Raw genomic sequence first — 22,668 nt, 5'->3', positions numbered from 1 at the left:
ATACAGAAAAAGGGTCAAATACAGAAAAAGGAGATACAATTTACAAAAAAAAAATGACAAGTATTTTTTGCGGTCAGATGTTTGTACGCAGAAGAGACAAAAACAAATTAGACTGACAGACAGTAACCCCCCTCCCAATCCCATCCCAATTTCCCCAGGATCCCCACAAACCCACCGAAAGAAACCCCCACCCAGTCTCCAGTGCCAAGACTTAAGAAATCAACATACTTGTTTAATGATATGGAAAAGCAGCTGCCAAAGAGAGAAAAAAAAACAGAAAGAAGAGGAGCCTTGAGATGGCTGTCGATTAAACTATAATATGATGATTTCGACATCCACATTTTCAGCTGCCATTATACTGTATGTATGTACTGTTATGTATATACACGTATGTAGAGAGAGAACAGCAGACAGCATACAGAGATACAACTGGTCTGTCTGAGTAGGCTGAACTGAAGTTAATGGGAAAATGCAATAGTTTTATAGAGACAAACTAGGATGGGTACACAATGTGAGAATAAGATAGAATAACTAGTCAGTGTGTGTGTGTGTGTGTGTGTGTGTGTGCACATGGGAGCATTGGAATGTCGAAAGTTACTGGAACATCACACTCATCACACACAAGAGTGGAAAATTACTGACTAACTTTGTGCATCATCTAGTCACGTGAACTCTGCTGGTCTGTCTCCTCTAATCTGAGGGTTAGGGTTACTCACCACACCACCGCAACATATTTATCTAACGTTACAGTCAATCACACAAATAGATAGCTACATATTCCTTCACTCTCCAGTAGCAAACTTTACACTTTAGTCATTTCATTTGACAGTTACAAAGATGGATCATCAGTCGTCTGTCTACACGTTAAATTCACCTCAACACATTGCTTTATCACTCAGGTTGGGTTGAAAATAAGAAAGAATGTCTAGTTTCTTCTTTCTTGGCATTTTGACAGCACTGGGCCCCGCTGCCATCTTAAAGGATAAGGCCGGTGTTTTTTTAATGCATTGCTTACCGTCAACAAATCCTACAAGATTTCCCTCTCAAATGTAGTGGAGGGAAAGTATAGAGTCTCACAAAATGGAAATAATCAATTAAAGTGCACAGTCATGGGGAAAGCAGGGCTGTAGCCAAAGAGTAAAAGGATTAATGAGATTCACTTAGTCATTTAGGCAAGGCAAGGCAAGTTTATTTATATAGCACAATTCATACACATCGGCAATTCAAAGTGCTTTACATAAATACAAGGAAAATAAAGACATATCAAAAGTGAAAGTGCATTAAAAATCACATTTAAAAAGACAAGGATAAGATAAAGAAGCTGGAGCCACATACACACACAGGTCTCTCTCTCTCTCCCTCTCTCTCTCTCGGTTTCTCTCTCTCTCTCTCTCGGTTTCTCTTTCTCTCTCTCTCTCTCTCTGGCACAGGCACATAAGCCTAGGTAGTCCTGGTGACTGGCTCATAGGGGGGCGCTCAAAAACCCTCAAAATCTAAGGCACATGTACATGGGTAAATGTCATAGTTAAGTGCATTTACAAGCAAGTTCAAGAAATTCTTTATCCATAACATGATTTTTTCTTATCTTAGGAATATTAAGATTGATGGTCAAAACATACTGGGCATATGACACAAACCCAGATCTTGACCTTGTTTATTTTCCCTTCTTTTTGGCTATTTAAAATAGGCTATAGTGCATCGTAATACAGACCAAGGATGTGTTTGAATGATGTCTGCCTATAACTCAGGAGCAAGAGAGAGAGAGAGAGGGAGAGAGATTGATTGATTAATAATACAGTAGAAAGACAGTAGTCTGTCTAAATCTACTTATAGCCTAATTTTCCTTGTGCAAATAGAAAGTGAACAGGCCAGCACAGACATCAAATCATCCGCACAGATGAGATGACGGTTCTGTTGCTAAAAGCGCTGTCCGTGGTGCTGAGCTGCTTCACCTTGGTTGGACAGCCAAAGTAGGCTCTACTGAAAACAATTGATTTTGGCCTAATGGTTCAGTATGTGCATGGACAACACAGCCAAAGTCGAGGGGGAAGTTGTTGTAACCCCAACTATTTAGATGAGAAACCAAATTAGCTAAATAATGCTTTAACTTCTGCAACGCCCCGTTTAATTGCCTTAACCAAAAAGAGGCAGAACGACTCCAATTTGTTCAAAATTCTCAGCAAGGCTTTTGCCTAAAACTAAGAGATGGGACCATATCACCTCTATTTTAACATCTCTTCATCGGTTGCCTGTTTGTTTTAAGGCTTTGCACGGCCTCTCCGCTAGTTTTCTTTCCTAACTTTTGATCCCTTATGAGTTTGCGTGCAGCCTGAGATCCTCAGGCAGGAACCGTCTGACGGCTCCTGCTGAAGCCTAAAGGTGACCGGTAGAGTCAGCATCATCTTTTGAATCTCTTCCTAAAAACATACTCTCATCATATCGTATTTTACCTTTTTATTTATTATTATTAGTATGAATATTATCTTTATTATTATTATTGTACTAATTTATTATTGTTTTATTTCACTGATCTTTCTGTTGTATTTGTCTTTTACCTCTCTTGGTTGTGAAGCATTTTGTAAGTTTGTTTTGAAGTGCTATATAAATAAAAAGTATTTATTATTATTATGTAGGAAAATGTGTCAATGTACGTAAATCTTTTGTCTTGTGAATGTAAATAGTATGTGTATGTAAATATTTTGTATTGTGTACAAGAATATTTTGTATAATTTGTATTTTTTTAATAGTTAATTACAGTTAATTAAAAAACAAAGATAGCAGCAGTAGCATTGTACCCATAACTAGTCCGCCCAGATGTACTTGCCATAAACAATAGTGTCAGCCATATCAACCAAACAAGTCAAACCAATGCGTGCTTGGCATGCTTTATGGAATAATCAGCAAAGTTGGAACTTTTTTGAACGTCTTTGACCTTTCAGTGTTTTGCTGAATCCACCTTTTATGTAACAACTATGATTACGCATCAGTATTAATGCAGTATTTATTCCTTGTTTACTTCCCTATGGAGGACAGAATCAGCCGTAATCATAAATCGTGTAAGTTAATAAAAAAAGAAATCTATCAATACATACAAACATAAATAAATGCATAAAATAATATGCAGTGAAATCTTTAAATAAAAAATGCAAAAATAAAAGAGAATTTAATTTAGTAAATAAATGAGTAAAACTAATAACTAATAACAACACATTTCATTTCCTTATTCATTTATTCCCTACTAATTTATTTCAGTAGGCCTATTTATTTCTGTATTTCCTGCTGCATAATAATGTGCTGATAACATGTTTCGGTGGATGTGGTGTAACACTAGGTGACACTAGGTGAAGCGATCAAACTCGAAGTTCACTGACTGAATGGAAAGGAGGTGATCAGGGGAAGCATTGTTGTCCTATGCAGTGGCAGCCAAATCTCTTAATGCTGTGGATATCTAAATGTTATGTCTTATTTATGCTCGGTTACTTTTATGTATATTTATTTCCAAATGTCTATGTTTTTTTTTGTTTTTTTTACATTTATTTATTGTTGAGTTTTTAATTTATTTGTAATTATGGCCAATTCTTGTCTCCATACATATCATCATCATCAGTTTTGAATACTACTACTACTACTGCTACTACTACTACTAATAATAATAATAATAATTTAAAAGGGGGAGTGGGCTTGTGTTAGGAAGGTTGTCAGCTTGAATCCCCAGAACAACTGAGAAAATCTGACAAAAGACTCTCCCTACGCTCGATAACTGGCATCACAGTGTCCTTGAGCAAGGCATTTAATCCCCAACTGCTCCAGTATAGCTGCTCGGTGACCAACACTGGGAAATTGTTGTACTTGGCAGCTCCTAGGTGCGAATGTGTCCAGGTGTATGACTGTGAAACTAGGCAAAAAAAAAAAAATGTGCTACCGAAAAAATATGTAGTCAGCAAATTTCCCCTAGATTAATAAAAATTACAGGAATAGTTCACCTAAAAAAAAAGCGCTCCACTTTACTGACTGCTTTGGGTTCACATGTGACTAGAGCATTATCATCAGTGAGCAAAATGTAGAGATAATGAGACAAATATCAGACTCTTGGACCCGTGGTACAATCGTTTGGCTAAAAAACACTTGGATTATGCTGCCCGAGCTGTTTGAAGAAATTGATGGACATTTTATACTTCTTCAGAAACTGTAAAGAGATGGCTTGAATAGTTTGGAGATGGAACTAAAGTGACTAAGTTGCTGCGTGTTTCATGGCCCTACGAACTTCAGTGGACTTTCCACTGACATGGGGGTGAGTAGATAATGACTGAATCTCATTTGGGGGTGAACTATTACTATATATCCCTTCATAAATGTATATATTGGTATGCAACCACGTCTGGCACGAACATGGAGGTCCATTGGAGAAAAGTCGATGTCATCCCTGCCCAGCTCTGGTTCATTGCTTGTATTAAGTAGTCTGCAATGTACTGAAATATACATGAATGAACCAGAGCTGGTTCATTCATGTATATTTCAGTACATGAATGAAGCACAGCCGGTTCATTCAAGTTAAAAGGTCTACTTCCCTTTTGAGAGGAGCTGCTACTTGATCCGCTAGACTTCCTGTAGTTGAGCTAAGATAACCATTATCACACCTTCAAACTGCAGGCAGAGACATAAAAAAGGCATCCACAAGTTTGTCTGATTCTGGTAGGACAATTAGCCAAATTCCCCCAAAACCAAACAATCCCTTTAATCTAAAATCTTACTGTACATGTCACTGCTCTAACATAATGAACAGGAAAGAGGCACTATATCCATCAATTAAATCCTCAGAATAAAAAAAAAACATATGTAAACTTTTGTATATTACAGTAGAAAATTTAATTATGTTCCATTTTGAGTCCTAAGACGACCTGAGAAATCATTTTTGATAAATATTTTTGTAAGACAGTGGATGCTACAGTATATAGCCCTGTAGGGTGAACTCACTGCCAAGTTGACACCCCTCCACCAAACACACAAAACACCACCACCCTTGGATACTCTTACACTGATGTGTATCATCAAACTGCGATGTTCAGTGTCTTCCAATTTTGTGATGAAGTGTTGTAATTTACCATTTTGTTGTACACACTGTCCCTCAACTTGCCTTGTTTGTTGGTTTGTTGTATACTTTCAAATTCTTGCTCATTTCTCCAAAGCTACCTACTCCAGCTTTAATGAAGCTACAGTTTGGTTTTTGTGTGTAAGTGGAGAGCAATAGCAGTAATGCTAGCTGTTGTTGTGAGTGGAGAAAAGTGGAGAATCACACCCTAAAGCACAGCATCTGTTGTGGCTGCGCTGCATTATGGATTATTGAGGCTACTGTTGGTGTCTGCCTCTTCCACGATGTCTCCCTGCATGGCTCTAGAACGAAGCCCTTGCTCACTGAAGCCTCTTTTGTAGCTGCTGGAAATATCTGATCCTGACATTATGTTGTCTACTTTTGGCTAGTTATCCACGGGAATAACAAAAATACACCAAACAACAAAATTGACCCAGGAATTCAAAATACATTGCTAATAGCTGTTTTTCCAAAAGTGTTTTAGGGTGGATTTTTCCTTTAAGTCTTGATAACTTTTGGAGTTACTAGTGGAGAGGGTCATGCTTTTTCATGACTGGTCTCATGGTAGCACACTACAAACAAGTGCCGGATGCAAAGTGCCAAACAGTAGTGCCGGTAATTATAAGTTACATTTTGGTACAGCTAAAGCAGTGTCTAAGAAGTCCCACATTTCAGATTAGGGTCATGTATTCTATGCCACATTAGATATATCTGATATGGTTGGAATCTGTGTACCAGTAGAACGTCTCTATAATAGCAAGGGTCATGGGCATCTAGTTTGTTAGAGGGGAGGGGCAGTCCTGCAGTCTTGACACCCATATGGGAAACAGGTGCGAGTCCTGCTTTGGCCAGACATATCCCCATGTAAACATCATCAATGGGAAGAATGGTAATGGACTTGGACATTTTGTATATGACCAAGGCTGTATAGCCAGACAGGAGGAAGCCTCCACCCCCACAGTAAGGGGGGTATGAGTCTGACTTGTGCACCTGAACAGGGATATAGTACTTGCTCCGTAGGTCTCTAATGGGTCCCACATACTGGATCAGATGGCCGGCAAAGAGGTGCTTGCTACCGTTATTGTTCTTTTGGCTTTGGAGATAGTCCACCATGTTGTCCGTGTTCGCAAAGACGTCATCATCACCGTTTAGGAGGAAGCGAGCCTGCGGACAGTTCCTCTCCATCCATTCCAGGAAGAGTATCTGTTTCAAGGTGAGGTTGTAGAAGGAGTCATGGAAGTCCCATTGCAGAATGTCGTTGTGCTCGCGGTACTCCAGCTCCAGGAGCTTGTTCAGTCTCTGCTTCTCGAATCCGGCACCTGCCGTTCCTGAGATGAAGATCCTCCTGATCCACACGCCGTTGTGTAATCTCTCGTTGGCCCAGGTTTTGCGCAGGACTTCTCGCCGGTCGTAGTTCTCGGGGGAACTTTTAATGACCAGCAGAAGGAAGACTTCCACAGATTTGTCAGCTCCTCCACATTTGTCGGGAACGTCCAGCAGCATGGGGAAATGGCGACAGTGACGGTGGTAGAGAAAGTTTTGGATGTGACCAGGAAGAGAGGTGAAGCCTGTGATGCTGGCTGCAGACACATTTTGTTGACAACTTGGCCAGGAATAAACATAGGAGCTCCTAGTGGTAGGTGGCCTGTTTTGACTGGCATCCTTTCTCGCATATACCTGGAGGTGGTTGGTTACATGGACAGCATAATCATCTTTCCAGAGATAGACGACCAAGAAGAAAGTTCCAGTCAGCAGAAAAGTCATTGCCCTGTTCGGTTTCATCCTTGATACTCTGCAGCTGCAAAACAAAACAATGTTCTCATGTCAAGTCTCAATCTGACAACAAAAAAATGTTCAAAGTAATAAATTAACTGATGTTACAAAACAATTTACTTTTATATACATGACTGATAGTTATTGTGTTTTTAAGGTGCTCGTGTGCCAAAGCATCCAGGCTTCAATCCTACAACAACAAGCTCATAACTAGTCTTTATGAATTACCCCATTGTTATATAACATATGCCATTTGGTGGAAACTTTTATTCAAACTGAAAACTATTACAAAACACCTGCTTTGACTTCACTGACTGGGGTGTGGCCAGAAGTGCAACGTGCTTGAATGTTCCACAAACAAACAATTACAATTACAATTTCCCATTTGGCAGACGCTTTTATCCAAAGCGACGTACATATGAGATTTTAATACAACACAAGCAAGGATCTAGTCAGGAGAGAACAACAAGAGTAAGTGCCATAAAGCTAAATTCTGGTCCGACAGGACATAGGTGCAATGCATAGAGTGCATAGAGGCAGATAAAGATTTTTTTTTTTAGATTACACAGTCCATCAGTTGAGAAGGTGTTCACTAAAGAGCTGGGTCTTTAGCCTTTTCTTAAAGATTGAGAGGGACTCTGCAGATCGAATGGAGTTTGGTAACTCGTTCCACCACCGAGGAACCACAGAAGAAGAGTCTGGCTAGAGACTTAGGGCCTTGTTGTGGCGGCAGCACCAGGCGCCGCTCCTTGGCAGAGCGTAGTGGGCGGGAGGGAGCGTAGACCTGAATGAGGGAGTTCAGGTAGGTAGGAGCCGTTTTGGTTGCCGCTTTGTAGGCGGTTGGTTGCTGGCTCCCAGTCGCTGCCCGCATCAAGGACTTGAACTTGATGCGGGCAGCGACTGGGAGCCAGTGGAGGGATATGAACAGAGGAGTGATGTGCTCTTTTGGGCTGGTTGAAGACCAGACGCGCCGCCGCGTTCTGGATCATCTGCAGAGGTTTGAGCGTACATGCCGGGAGCCCTGCCAGTAAGGAGTTGCAGTAGTCAAGGCGTGATATTACAAGCGCCTGTACTAGGAGTTGTGCTGCATGTTCAGACAGGTAGGGAGTGAAACCTGCCTGTAATTTTCAACCTGAGATGGGTTGAGTGTAGGTTTCTTTAGCAGCGGGGTAGCCCGGGCTTGCTTCACACCTGTTGTAAGTGAGGAGTTGATGATGTGCGTGACTGCAGGGATAAGTGTGGGCGAAATGGCCTGCAGGAGGTTGGAGGGTATGGGGTCCAACGGACAGGTAGTGGGACGAGAGTCAAGCAGAAGTTTGGAGACTTGCTCCTCGGTGAGATGGGAAAATGAGAGGAGTGAGGCCCTGTTAGCTGGAGGCAGCATACTGAGTTGGTCAGGCTCAGAGAACTGATTACTGATGGCAGAAACCTTATCAGTAAAGAAGGATGTGAAGAGGTCAGCAGTGAGCAAAGTTGAGGGTGGAGGTGGTGGAGGGTAGAGGAGTGAGTTAAAAGCTGAAAATAATGGCACTGGCAATGGCAATGGTCTTTGGCACTGCTGATTTTCTCCTGATAATAAGTGGTCTTGGCACTTTTTAAATGGGAGGAGAATGCTGATGGGAGAGTTTGATAGTCACTGAGGTCAGTGGGATCTCTGGATTTGCGCCATTTTCTCTCAGCTGCTCTGAGCCCCGCCCGTTGCTCTCTGATGACACCGGTGAGCCGTGGACTGGGTGGGGTGTTACGAGCAGGTTTGGATGAGAGTGGGCAGAGATTGTTTAGAGAGGCGGCTAGCGAGGAGCAGAGTGTGTCTGTAGCCTCACTGACGTGGAGTGAGGAGAATTCATTATGAGGAGGCATGGTAGCCGAGACCTCATTGGAGAGCTGAGCCGGTGTGAGGGACCGGAGGTTTCGTCTGAAGGAGATAATTTGCGGCGGAACGTGAGGATGTTCCGGTAAGTAAACCGTGAATTGAACAATGAACATATACTCTCACACAACACAACCCACAAATATCCTACTATAAAATGAGGAAAACTCTGTCCGTGGGTTAGGGTCCGTCCGTCCGCATCCATTTTGCTCCTCAACGGGTTGGCCAATCAATCTGAAACTGCACATGGGCATTGAGCATTGGCATAGGCAGGGACTGATGGAGCAGATTTTTCCATTTTCCCAAATTTACGCTGTTTATGCGCCTTTTTGGCAAGTCTGCGTGGAGTTGTGGCGCACGCATCCCCGGGTATGGACTAGTGTACTATAATCCACATAAAAAAACCTGTGCACAAAAATGATTTACTAACCCTAACCCGAACCCAAAACCAGAGAGCTACACTGGGACATTACTGCTCTAAACAACATGCAGAGGCCATGAAGAGGGAGGAGCGTGAGCAAAATACCAGAGATGAGGTGGCTTGGCAGATGCTGTGCTGTTGCACAGGGTGTGGGTTGGAAACCAACCCAATGTTGTCATGTCTTTTCAAAATGGGTGGAACATGTCACATTAGCTACATCAGACATTTAGACATTCACATTACTCATGGTCCCATGGTCATGTCAAACATCTGAACAAACAGGAAGCTCACAACCCAGCATGACCACTTAAACTGGCACAGCATGATGTAGTCTGGTCTTCACTGGCCTCACCCAGTTGTCAGAAAAACTTGAATGAGTCCATCAATCAAACCAAAAGAATCCCAATCTGTTTTCCATCAAAGACCTCTGTTTGCAACCCCAAACACATTTTTTGTCAGTTTGCTGGAGAACAGACTCATGCCAGTTTCAAGTCAGCAGTCCAAAACAAACCTGGAAGTGCCTTATGTGTAGTTGTTTACACTACATGAAGAACCCGCACAATATCTCGGACCGCACAGACCGGATTTATTTATTTATTTGCATTATCAAGTCATGTCGGAAATATCAGACTTACGAGTAAAGTGCACACAAATGAGCCAACCAAGTGGTAAAAACGACCCGGAAAATCTGAATTTAATGCTCAAGTTCTAGTTCAAGTGTGTTTATTTAGATATCCCTGTAGGCTCTAGCTTTGTTAAGAACTTTAAAATAAAGATTTCGTGTCTGTCATTATTTACATACTTCTGCTGGTAATATGGGTTTAGGCCTACAATATGTATTGGCCCAATGAATGCCTAGCACAATAGTTTTAGGGTGTAACACAAAAGTAAAGGTTCAGTTTCAGGTTCAGGTCTTTATTGTTCCACAGGCGGACATTCATTTTGCAGCAAGGCACAATAAAAACGATAACATAATGTCACATAGTACAGTACAAATACAAACAAATAAAACGATTCTGTACAATAAGAGTCCTTAAAATAAAATGCTAAATTAAGCATACTTATAGCACATGGGATAAAGGAAAATGTATATCTATTGCACTTTACTCTAGGGGGCCTAAACCTCCGGCCTGAGGGGAGAGGCTCGAATTCTTCAGAGAGAGGCTGGTCTGGATTTGCTAAAATGGACCTTTCCTTCCGAATGACCTGGCGAATAAAAATATCTGACAAGGGAGACTGCTGCTCACCAATGATTTTGCTGGGCACCTTAACAATATTGTCGCTTTTTGCTCCTTACATTTGAGTTTCCATACCAAGAAACTAATAAGAAGGTTAAAACTGACTCTATAAAAGATCTATAGAAAAGCACCAACAGCTTCCTATCTACATTAAAAACATTAAGCCTCTGCAGAAAGTACAATCTTTGCTGGTCCTTCTTACAAATGTTGCTTCAGTGTTCATATCAAAGTTCAGTTTCTTGTCAATAAATGTACCGAGATATTTGTAACTCTCAACACTTTCCACTCCATGACCTTTGACAATGGTCTGGGAAGGTGGGAGTGATGACCTTCTGAAGTCAATGGCCATATCTTTTGTTTTTGAGATATTCAACCTCAGAAAATGATCATTATAAAACGGATAGTTCCGGTCCTTGATTATGATTGGCTGAGCTGCGTTCGAAGCCGTTTTAAAATACTCTATAAACACACACCTGTGACAGCATCACATCAGTATTACTGCGCCAAACAAATTGTCTGTGTTGCTGCGTCTGTGTGTCGCTTGGCAACCATTCTGCTAAATGTCGCTGAAGAACTACATGCTACTGCTTGGTGGAAGAATGATTATTTGTTATCAATAAATTATTGCATTTTTTGTTGCTGTGTGTTTATTTTATGAAACCTTGCCAGGTATATGTAGTAACTAAGGGGCGTTGTTAGGCGCTCCGCTCCTCGTCGTGCCTAACGACGCCCCTTAGCTGTTCTAAAATCACTGTAAACCACGGCCTCGCGGGGCTTATTGCTTTATCACACCGCTGCACAAACTCGTCACCACAGGCCCATGTCCTGGAGCAGACTGACAACTGATGACCGCGTCGTCCGCAAATTTAAGGGTGTGCCTGTCCTCATGCTGACTCCTGCAGTCACTGGTATAGAGGATGTACAGTAATGGGGACAGGACGCACCCTTGTGGCGAGCCCGTGGAAGATGAGCGTTGCTGTGATAGCGCACCATTTACCCTGACCCTCCGGGGCCTGCATGTCAGAAAATCCACAATCCATTGAACAATATTAACATTGAGATTAAAAAAATACAGTCGTTTACTGGCTAAAATGTGTGGCTGGATTGTGTTAAAAGCAGATGAAAAATCAACAAATAAAAGTCTTGCATGAGTTTTTGTGCCATCAAGATGCCTATACAGGTAATTAAGTAAAGTGATGGTTGCATCATCGAATTGCATGGGGTCTAGTAAACCCTCAACCCTGCTAAGAAGCTGTTGCTTGACCGGTTTCTCAAATGACTTCATGACCAGAGAGGTCAGTGCCACTGGCCTGAGGTCGCTGAGCTCTTTGGGGGACTTGTTCTTAGTTACAGGCACAATAATCGACTCCTTCCAGAGTCTGGGGACTTTCTGCCGTTCCAAGGACAGGTTAAACAAGTCACAGAAAATATCAAATATCATCAGTTGATTACAACAGACATTCAGCAATTTCCCTGTAATCCTCTCTGGTCCCGGGCTTTTTCCAGATTTGCATTTACTTAACATAGTTCTAACCATAGAGATATAACACTCTGGGCATTGAACATGAGCTCAGTAGATACAGTGCTCTCACTCATCAACTTAGATACGGTTCATACGTTCATTTGTGAAGTCATGGCTGTCATCAAATCTCAGATAAAATCCATTTAATGCATCAGCTAATTCTGTATTACTATTGAAACCATCACTACTAATAGGCTTGTTGCCCCTGGTTTTCGTGGCTCTCATGCCATCCTACACTGCCTTTAGGTCATTACTACTAAACTTTTCCTCACTGATGTCCTTATACTGGAGCTTGGCCCTCTTTACTTCAGATCTGGCCTCTTTTTTTTAGCTTTTGCCCTATCTGCGTCAGATCCATGTAGGAAGGCATTATGTTTCTTGAGTAGCACATCCTTTACTGTTTTAGAGAGCCAAGGTTTGTTGGTCGGAAACACCTTTACACGTTTTGTCGGAATAATAGTATCCAGCAACATCAACCAACTCATCATCATCATCATCATCATCAGGGGAGTCCAGAGATCCCTGTAGTTCAGCAATAGCTCAGTCCAGACCTTAACCTCTTTAGACAGGACCTTGTATGTAATGTAACTAATTACTTTTCTCAGTGAGTAATAAGTAATTCATTACTCTTAAGAAAAGTAACGAGTAATGTATAATTTATTACTTTTTTCAGTTAACGACCCCAAGACTGGGTATCACTATAATATTCCTGTAGTATTCCTGGAATAATCCTTATGGGGACTCATCGGTTGTCTACGGCATTCAATAGTAAGTTTATAGTGACCTTATTGTACTCAATGGTATTTTTCTATCGCCTACAGCATCACTGTAATATTCCTATAATAATCCTATAGAGACTTGCAATCTAAAAAAGGATGTGTTATTTTCAACACACACTTGAGTTACTTTCCAACACAGGATATGTGTTGTGTATGTGAAAATGTGTTGCACCAAAGGGGAGCAAAGAGAAGACCGAATTAGGGATCAATGTGAAAAAAAACTATGTCTGACCAAACTGAATGGCAAAGCACAGACCTGAAGATAAAAACCAAGAAGTAATGTTAGTAGCATACTTTTTTTTTTTTATATGCATACAGTTGACAGTGATGCCTGATAATTCTGGTTGTTTTCAACCTGGGCCTTGTATGGAAGAGGATTTGGGCCACATGTATTTGAGTTCTGAGTTTAAAATCAGAGTTCTGCCTACATCCTTCCTAAATGCCGCCACAGAGGCACCCTTGCTTGAGTCTGTTTCCCACCTCGGACACCCCAGTCAAGTGGCTGGTTTTACTTCCTTGTCTCTGTAATGCACGTTGTAACTTTGTTTTGAAAAGTGCTATATAAAGTTTTTATTAGCCTATCATTATTATTATTACAGTAGGCTTAGAACAAAGAGGGATCCTTCTGAGATTTATAAACGCATTATTAATTAGTAATCGTATAGTACATTTCGAAAGGATAAAAAACAATACACTTTATATAATATCCTATAGGAATATTGTAGGAGTATTATAGTGATACCATAGTGGATAAAAAATACCATAAAGTGTGGCTTGTGTTGGAAAGTAACACATGAAACTGAAACTGGACACACAGATGTACTGATAATGACATTTCCTTATTTATGTTACGTATATATGGTGTTATTCAAAAGTGAATTGTATTATTACTCTTACTGGACACTTCCTATTTTAGAGAATATAATTCCTGTATGAATATTATAGGAATATGATACAATAGCGGTTAAAAAAAATACCATAGGCTACAATAAGGTCGCTATAAACTCACTATTAAGTATTATATAGGCTACCATAGTGATACCATAGAAAATATAAAAAATACCATTAAGTACAATAAGGTCACTATAAGAATATTATAGCGCTTTTTCATCGGGGTTGAAACAAGGAAGGTTCCTATCGCCATTTCTGAACTCATAGCCTAATTATCCCCTGCATTCACTGACGTTGTATTTTTATAAGTAGGCTAGTGGCAAATAAGCATTTAATCTACATATAGGCTAGTTTACAAGAAATATGTTGGGCTGGAGTGCCCACCGGTTATTTTGAAGCTAACGATCCGTTATGTACATCTGACGCACATAGACGGACTGGCTGTGTGTTACAGGCTGCTGTGTGCAGCGGGACAGTAAGAACTTAGACAATGAATTTTATCATGGAAACAGAAACATTGATTTAGTTTGTAATTTAAGCCTAATAGTGCCGCTGTTTGAGACGAGCTCATTTACCCTGAATATGCCAGTCATCCATTAAGTATTTTATTTAACCACCATTTAGACGGAATGATGTAGCCTACCAATTAAGCCCCAAATAAAAAACAAAGTGTTGAGATCTCCTATAATCTGAAAAAAAAAAAACACCGTTATTTTTTTTTTACATAGAACAGAAATGAATCCAACCTTTAATTCCCAGGAGAGATGAAGCGTGTTGGCTACTGGATATTATTACAAAGAATAAACAAAACTAGATGAGTATTCTTACCGTTGAAAGTGGTTTGCTGTTACGAGGCTTTTATTGGCTCCCTCCGCAAAAAAACATTTCACCTAACTCGGCAGCAGTGTGATCCTGTCCTGCCCGCTGTGCAGCCAGCTGGGCGGTGCTTGCCTGCTGTTTCTGCTGACTGCTCTTCCTGCATCATGACTCCCACAGGAGACCGGTCTGCCCCTCAGAGACCGGGCCACCTGGACTCTAAGTTTACAATTAAACTCTCCTTAATGACGACTACGAGACGACGGGATGACTTTATTAATTTAGTAACTCTGTTTTACTTCCTTGTCTCTGTAATGCACTTTGTACAGTAGGCTTGGAACAAAGAGGGATCCTTCTTTCCTTCTGAGAGAAAAAATTGAGGGAGTCACTCTCAGAGAAGCTCGGGTGTTTGGGAGGTCTTTTAGGTGGTGATTATCTTTGAATATCCTCAGGGGTAAGGCACACTTAATTTGATACTGGCTGACCAGAGGTGTCACCAGTGTGAGAGTGACTGCTCAATATCTTTCTTTCTTTCTTTTTTAATGTCATTTTATATAGTTGTGGAGTGTGTATGTATTTTTTCTGTTTTATGTGAAGCACACTGTATTTGCCTTGCGTATGAAATGTGCTATATAAATAAAGTTTGCCTTGCCTTGACTTGCCTTGCCTTCTGACATGTATAAACCCATTATTATTTTTATTTATACCACTTACAAAAAATAACTAGCCTATAGCCTAGTAAAAACTTCTGCAAGGGTTAGGGTTATCCTGTTTCATCAGGATGTTGGGGTGAATCAAAGAAGTAAAGATGCCATTTCATGAGGTCTTTAAACTAAATCAAACTTCAGCAAGTGAAGCGCACGCTCAGTTGGATTGGGGTCGGACGATCGACTTGGCCGGTCAAGAACAGTCCACTTTTTGGCCCCAAAAAAACTCCTTGGTTGCTTTGGCTGTATGTTTTAGGATCACTGTCCTGCTGCATGGTGAAGCACCGTCCAGTGAGTTTTGACGCACTCGCTTGGATCTGAGCAGACGAGATGTTTCTGTATACTTTGGCATTCATCCTGCTGCTGCCGTCAGCAGTGACATCATCAGTGAAGACAAGTGAGCCAGGTCCAGTGGCAGCCATGCCTGCCTAGGCCGTAACACCGCCAACACCATGTTTGACAGAGGAGGCGGTATGCTTTGGATCATGAGCTGTTCTGTTTTTTTCTCCACACTTTGGCCTTCCCACCACTAGTGTGAGTGGGGGAACCCTCCTCTCTAGGGGGGGGGCCGGGGTCATGCTTCCCTGGTATATATTTTTGGCAAAACGTTTCATTTTAAAGTGATGTTGTTGAACTTTGGTCCTTACAGAAAAAGCACATGAAAAATCCCATGTGAAAACACGTCACATCACATGGGCAATATGTGGAACACGTCCTTTTAGATGGAAGACTGTTGGTGTGCTTTATACAATAATTATTCATTGATGAAACTAGGAAGATCATCCTAGACATAAAAATTCTTCCACAGTTAATAGTTAAACAGGATTCTCTGCCCAATGACTGAAACCTGGGAGTATGAGGAAAGAGAAAGAGGATCGATGCAAACTAAAAGGTAAGGCCTTTGCCTTCCGCTTATTTCTCTGTCTGCCCTTCTTACTCTCTGTCAGTTCAATACTGCCCCCTGTACAGCTCTATGTATTATTGTCTTCATTTGAATGCAATGTTTCTGTTCATATCAGGTTTTGTAGATGGAATTTTTCCAACAAAGGTTATTTAAAAATTCCACAGGATCCTCTGTGAATGCTGATGTCATTTTTCAAGAGGGTTGATTGGTGAGGAGGCGGGCTTTTTATAAGTTTGGATGGGATAGCCTGAACATACCTGCTCCAGCCGGGTTAGGTGCTTAAGTTACCATGGTGACCCACTTATAAGTAAGCCACTGTCGTTAGACCAAAAAAATAAACCCTCTAATGTTGCTTCGTGAGACCGGCCCCTGACCAGATACTATGGTTAGCTAGCTAACAAGCTGATTTATCTAAACACAAAATCAATCAGATGGATCAGTGATGAAATGATCAGTTCCCAGTCACAAACAGCAGAGAAATGAACAATGTCTATTGAGCTCTGTTGAGACGGACAAGTTGTACGTTTAGAAACACAAGCTGTTCAAAGCCACTGTCACCTGAAAGCTGTCTACTGATGACAAGAAAACATTCACTAAACAAAGAGAGCAATGAGAATAAGGATGACTGTAACCTGCTGTTACTTCCTCCTCCATAGTAGCAGTTATTATACAAAATTATACAGTAACTAACAACAAAATTGTTCTTTGCTGGGTGCTGGGGTTCCTTGGGACAAAATCTTTTAAGATGTGCCTCTGTGGTCTAATGGGCATCTATTTGGGGTCCTTGATATAAAAAAGCTTGTTTGCCAAAAACTGATTGACACACAAAGATGAAACTCTATTTTGCTCAGCTGATTTTAATTTTGGTCACACACACAGACACAGTATCTGTTGTGCAGGATGGCTGGCTGCTGTAAGTGTTACTGAAAAACAGTCGTCCCAGTCGCAGTATTTACTCAGACATGCATTACTTCATATGAATAAATCTAGGATGAGAGCATACAGTGTGGAAACGGCCTAATAACAGGCCTAATATTGTTCAACAGCACTGAAAAGAACAAATGAAGAGACATCGTTATGGCTCAGTTGGCAAAGGCTCATACCATGTAACCACGACGTCCCGGGGTCCAATCCCTCTCAGGACCTTAGCATGTTGTCTCTCCCCTCTCGCACCCATTCTTCTCTGTCTTGCTCAACTGTACAGCAAAGGCAACATGACAGAAAGATATCTTTGAAAAGAAATGAATAAATGAAGAGCTTTCTTAGTAGCAAGACATTGTTGGCACAATGTACAGTAAGCTGATCTGCCGGACCTCAGCCACTAACAGATGGTAAGCTGCCATCATTTTGGTGATTCTTTTCTATTCTAAAAAAAAATCCATCTGGCACAATATACACTCTTACAAAGGATGAGTCATTTTTAACACATCTGTGTGTCTTCTGGGACAACACACACTTGTGTTACTTTCCAACACCACATATGTTAATAACAACACATTTTAACACAACATGTGCTGTTATTAACATATCTTGTCCCAAAGAAGATACACAGATGTGTTAAAAATGACATATCATTTTAAAGAGTGTATAGTACAAACCGCTGTTTAGTCTTGCCCAATTCATGCTAGATATATATTTGATTCAGGTAATGTTCTGTGCTAAAAAAAAAAAACTCATAATCCTTGGAAATTGAAGTCACATTGCTAATGCATCATGCATAATTTTACAACCATAGTCACAGCTATGAATTACACTACTACACAAGCCAAAGTTGCTGGTAAATTTAGATTACTTTCACTACTTTACACATTCAATTTCACATTTCAGGCGCTTATCCAAAGCAACTTACCGTCAGTGAGCAGGTCGGAGCTCAGTGTCTTGTTTGAAGACACTTGTCAACAAATTGCCCCTTGGGGATAATAAGGATAATAATAATAAATAATAGAGATAAAGATAACCTTGAATCTTGAACCAGGCCGCCCATGAAACATCCACAGGAAGAATGCAGAGGGTGTTGGCACATTATGACTCGCTAGCAGACAGATGCGTCAGGTTTACTGTTTAGGTTTAGTTTATTTGAACATAGACACAAATGATAAAATACTTAAAAAGAGAGAAGAAGGAATACAAACTGGACGGGTGAGACAAAGTAACTGCAATGGATTATAAAACCATCTCACCTAAAAATGTAAATAAAATCATGTTTATGTTTAAAAGGAAAAAAAGTACATTTCCAAAGTAAATGACCAAAATGCAGAACGTTACAACTGACTGGTATACCCTGGTGAACACTGTGGTTTCCCTTGTGTTGCACCATTTGAACAGCTCATTTCCGATGCATGTCAAGTCTCAAGTCTTTGGTCACGAGTCTCAGACGATCTGCTTAAACCACAACATGTAAATTCAGCTGATTACATAAGGTCTTATTTATTATTTAACTATTCGTACATCAGGAATTAATAATGTAACCTGGATGAAGGTATTGATAGGAACCACAAGTGTACATAATCACTTCATCATACTACATTCAAATTGCATAAAGTTTTAGTCTTCGTCATCAAATGCTATTACAAATGACACTGCAGCTGATGCCAAGCTGTTGTCTTGTTGTCTGTAGTGGCAAACCTAGAGTTCGAGTCAAGAATCTGCCAGTGTATGACAGTCTGGCTTGGTTTCAAAATCATTAGGCCTCGCTGAAAGAGACATTGTGCAGACACGGTGTCAACGAACTCCGTGGTTCTCAAGCATCCGGTCGATGAAAGGGATTCAAATAAGATGCCGCCATACTGGCCACCTTTGTGATGGTGACAGCAGGGTTGTCTTGTGTGCTAGCAGGAAGCCTCCACCCTCCAGTCTTTCTCTGCTCTTTCAATCAACCACATCCTTTTGCTTCTCTTTCACTTCTCTCACTTATTCTTGGTTCATTTCACTTCCATCTACCCAGACTGCTACTGTAACCAGTTTCAAACTTGTGAAACATCCACATTTGTGCTTGATACACCCCGACCAAATCATGTAATTTTAAACAAGTCCTGGTCAACCGCTCAGTGTGGGCACTCGTAGCGACCGTCTCTACCGTCGTCTTCCACAGACGGATGGAAACACACGTCCATTTTGCGTCGGAGGCGCTTCTTAAGCTGAAGGCGGCGCTGGATGGAGGTGCTGGTGTCCTCCTGGGCCTTGAGCTTGGCGTAGTAGTCGGAGAACTTGTTGAAGAGGATGGAGATGGGCATGCCGTTGAGGATGATGCCGAATGAGATGCAGGCAAAGGCCACAACGCGGCCCAGGATTGATACAGGAACTACGTCCCCGTAGCCCACAGTGGAGATGCTGACCTAGGAGAGAAGAGTCCCGTGTTACTCAGCTTTCATGATTGTTTTTTTCAAATACAGTATACCATGGGTCTGGATAAGAATGTTCTTCATGCTTCATTAGCAAATAAATGCAGTTCAGTTTAAAATTGAATTTAATTAGTTAAATTAAATGAATTTGAAGAGTACGTCCTCACAATATTGGACCTTGATTGGCTGACAACACCAGCTGCACTCAAATGAGGTAAACCTGCTGCTTTAAACTGGCCTGATTGGAAGGATTTTAGCAATTGTTTAGTGAGGGGAACCAATCAAGACCAAGTCCAGTTGTGGTGTGTGACGGGAGTTGGTCCTCTTTATGGACACTGAAACATTCAAAGCTGAAACCTTTCTGGTACGGGACGCTCTTTTGTACCACCATGGCTGCCATAGCCATCGAGTCTCAGGCCAGCATTGCTACACTGACAGGGTGTTCACAGCGAGTGTGAGTGTGAGTAGACATGACATATGATGAAGTTATGACATATTTTAATATGTTACTGAATTTTTAAAAAAAATATGTTTTGCTGTTTTACTCAGTCATGTACAAAATACAAAGATAGATAAAGATAGATGTCTTTCTTTTATCTTCAACTAGACAATATTAGGGATGGCACAGATCACCATAAGTAGGTAATTTGTGATGAAACATGTGAAGCAGGACATTGCTGAGAAGCCAAGCCATTCCTGTTTAAATAAAGGTTTAAAAAAACCCGAGTGAGATTTTGTGAATTGATGTTCTTTGCTGTGTCTGCCCCAGTTTACCCAAATGTAGCGTTTGGTATCTGATTTTGTCTGATGTATTTGCTTACAGTATGACAGCAGGTCAATTCCAATACCATGAAATTGATATAATACTGATACCTGTCGGTGGTGTCTAGTCATGTGCCATAGATTTTTTTGGTTTTCATTCCAACAAACACTACACCAGCTGATTTCACTGATTTGCACACCTGAAACCAGAATCACTGAATTGAGCTGCTGTTGTGTTTGATTATAATGGAAACCTGCAGACTTTTACCTTTTTTTTGTCAAATCTCTTTACTGGTGAAAACAGTACTAATACAATTCAATTCACAGTGGCTGACAATGTTATCACCACTTTTCCTTTAAATCCTTTTGCCTTCACACCCTTACATTTATCAGCCAAAACAAGAAAAAAAGGCAGAAAAAACATAAAGAAGAAAAAAAAAAAGAAAATAGGGACAAATAAGATAAATAAGGGAGGGGAGAACTCTTCTTTAGTCTAAGCCATTGGGTTACAGAATATCTGAAATCTGCATACTTTCCCATGGCACAGGACACTACTGACTTGGAGGGAACCTTGCAAGGAAGTTTTTGTCTGCTAGATATTTTTTTTGTGAAGCAGGTGCAGGTACAGGAGGAAGATAGGGGAGGGGTAGATGTTACTGGGCTAGGATAAAGTCTAAAGGCTTAAGTTTGACAGCGTCTTATTCAGCTACTGGTACTCACTGCAGCCCACCACCAGGCATCTGGAATGCTGCTGAAGGGAGATCCCTCAGTGTCCCGCTCAGCTGAATGCAGGAGAGCGGAGAAAGTGAAGATTCCCATGGCAATGAAGAGGAAAAGGCAACAGACTTGCTGGTAACACTGGCGCAGAGTGAACCCGAACGCCCTCATGCCGGTCGAGTGGCGGGCCAGCTTCAAAATACGAAAGATCCGCATCAGCTTGATGACTTTGAGAACGTGGCTTAGCTTGCTGACCTGAGCCATGGTGCTGAGGTCTTCCTGGGCGCTCATGCCCTGAACGTCGGTAAAGGCATCAAAGACGATCTGAAAGAAATAAGGCATGACAGCCACAAAGTCCACAAAGTTGAGCGCACTCCTCAAAAAATGCTTGATGTTAGAGGTGGTGACGAAGCGAAGGAAATACTCGAATGTGAAGAACACGATGGAGAAGATCTCGACCCACTCCATGTATGTTTTGCCATAGATTATATAGACTTTCAGTTCCTCCACGGTGTTGAGTGTCATCGCCACAATGGAGATGAGCACAAAGAGGTTGGAGAACACGGTGAAAGCTTTTGCCCAAATTGAAGAGTAGGGATTCTCCACAACGTCCCAGAGAGTCTTACGGACGTTCCCCAAGACCATGTCATTGTAACCCTCGTCGTCGTGCTTCACCTCAATCTCAGCCAACAGCTCCCTCTCCACCTTCAGGTAGTCCTTCACTTCGTCCACTTTCTCTTCGAACAGCATCCGGCAGCAGTGCTGTGTGTCCTTCAGGCTCAGGCCCCAGTACTCGATCTCCTCCTCAAAGTTGATGGGGCACATTTCCCTCACCACCCACAGCACCCCGCTGCTGTAGAAATGGAAGATGTGGTGGAAGAAGGCAGGATCGCGGTCAAAGAAGAACTCATTGTTGCGCACAGAATAGTCATCGCACAACGTGAGCAGCTTCGCACGGTCTCTGCACAGGGCCAAGGACCCGATCCGCGTGTGAGGATATTTCACGGCGGACTGCTTTGGGATATGAAAGCGTTTTCCCCCAACGTTAATGTTGATGCTTTGCTGCAGTTTGGGTCTCTCCTCTACTTTGGTGCACTGTACTTTGTTGCCAGGACCGTCCAGGTTCTCCATAGAGTTCCATGCCTTGACAGTGCTCTCCTGAGAAAACGGGAAGGTTTTTTTCTCCTCTAGACCCTGAGGAGTGCTGTAGGCCAGACAGTTTAGGGTAGAGCGACGCTTTTGCAATCGCCTCGGCAGCTTGGCATTCTCTGAAGCCATGGCAACCGTGTTTCAAGGCAGGAAGTCAATAACATAGAACAAAAGAAATGAAGAGGAAGAGGAAACACTCCAGGAAAAGGATTCTAGCAACACATAGCACTTTGCTGAATCATCAGAAATGTTGCGTATGGTCCTGCAGGAACAGATATCCCAGTGAGCAGCCGGCCTTCCTGTTTTGCTTGGTCATATCATCGTCCAGAGAGCCGGGGGGGAGAGGAAGGCATCCCCCTCTCCTTCCCCTGTCAATGACTGTTGCTGGAAAGAGGGCAGAGGCATTTGATTCATCACACAAGGAGATCAAGAGGAAGCAGCAGGGATTTTCTCTGCTTATCTAATCTCTCATTGGTGCCCTTCCAGTTTTCCTTAAGCAGTTGTAAATATAGGGAGGTAGGCTTAGGACACAAAGTTGATTTAAAGATTTTGAAGCGGGGAGAGGAAGGGCCAACTGGGGCCATTTGGTGACATGGCTGTGGTTTTTCACACTAATGGTGAATTTTTCTTTCATGCCTTTTTTTACTTCCCCTTTCTATCGTTCGTTATCGTCTACCTTCATTTTTACT

The 22,668-nt window shown here is 41.6% G+C and overlaps 2 protein-coding genes across 3 annotated transcripts; both read right to left on the bottom strand.

Moving 5' to 3' along the window:
• Positions 1-5,441: 5,441 nt before the first annotated feature.
• LOC139921495 (N-acetyllactosaminide beta-1,3-N-acetylglucosaminyltransferase 3-like) lies at positions 5,442-17,898 on the bottom strand. 2 transcript variants are annotated; one of them, XM_071911748.2, is made up of 3 exons: positions 17,860-17,898; positions 5,644-6,887; positions 5,442-5,613 (listed from the first exon to the last, which is right to left on the bottom strand). In XM_071911748.2, the coding sequence occupies exon 2, from the start codon at positions 6,869-6,871 to the stop codon at positions 5,744-5,746; it is 1,128 nt and encodes a 375-aa protein (XP_071767849.1). In that variant the 5' UTR covers positions 6,872-6,887; positions 17,860-17,898; the 3' UTR covers positions 5,442-5,613; positions 5,644-5,743. The 2 variants fall into 2 exon arrangements, with proteins under 2 accessions (XP_071767849.1, XP_071767850.1); XM_071911749.2 differs by lacking the exon at positions 17,860-17,898 and adding an exon at positions 14,412-14,547.
• A 1,080-nt stretch (positions 17,899-18,978) lies between these two features.
• On the bottom strand, positions 18,979-22,108 carry LOC139921493 (potassium voltage-gated channel subfamily V member 2-like). Its single transcript, XM_071911745.2, has 2 exons — positions 20,834-22,108; positions 18,979-19,345 (listed from the first exon to the last, which is right to left on the bottom strand). The coding sequence occupies exons 1-2, from the start codon at positions 22,106-22,108 to the stop codon at positions 19,055-19,057; spliced, it is 1,566 nt and encodes a 521-aa protein (XP_071767846.1). The 3' UTR covers positions 18,979-19,054.
• Positions 22,109-22,668: the final 560 nt, after the last annotated feature.

Source organism: Centroberyx gerrardi, chromosome 9 (assembly GCF_048128805.1).
Source record: "Centroberyx gerrardi isolate f3 chromosome 9, fCenGer3.hap1.cur.20231027, whole genome shotgun sequence".
In the NCBI taxonomy this organism is placed as follows: domain Eukaryota; kingdom Metazoa; phylum Chordata; class Actinopteri; order Beryciformes; family Berycidae; genus Centroberyx; species Centroberyx gerrardi.
This window is presented reverse-complemented; position numbering and strand designations above follow the sequence as displayed.

Bases quoted from the DNA above. Each gene is read 5' to 3' on its own strand.
- LOC139921493 (XM_071911745.2), bottom strand. From the start codon at position 22,108: ATGGCTTCAGAGAATGCCAAGCTGCCGAGGCGATTGCAAAAGCGTCGC. The intron at 19,346-20,833 runs GTGAGTACCAGT...CTTCTCTCCTAG, and splicing joins ATGCCTGGTGGTGGGCTGCA to GTCAGCATCTCCACTGTGGG.
- LOC139921495 (XM_071911748.2), bottom strand. From the start codon at position 6,871: ATGAAACCGAACAGGGCAATGACTTTTCTGCTGACTGGAACTTTCTTC.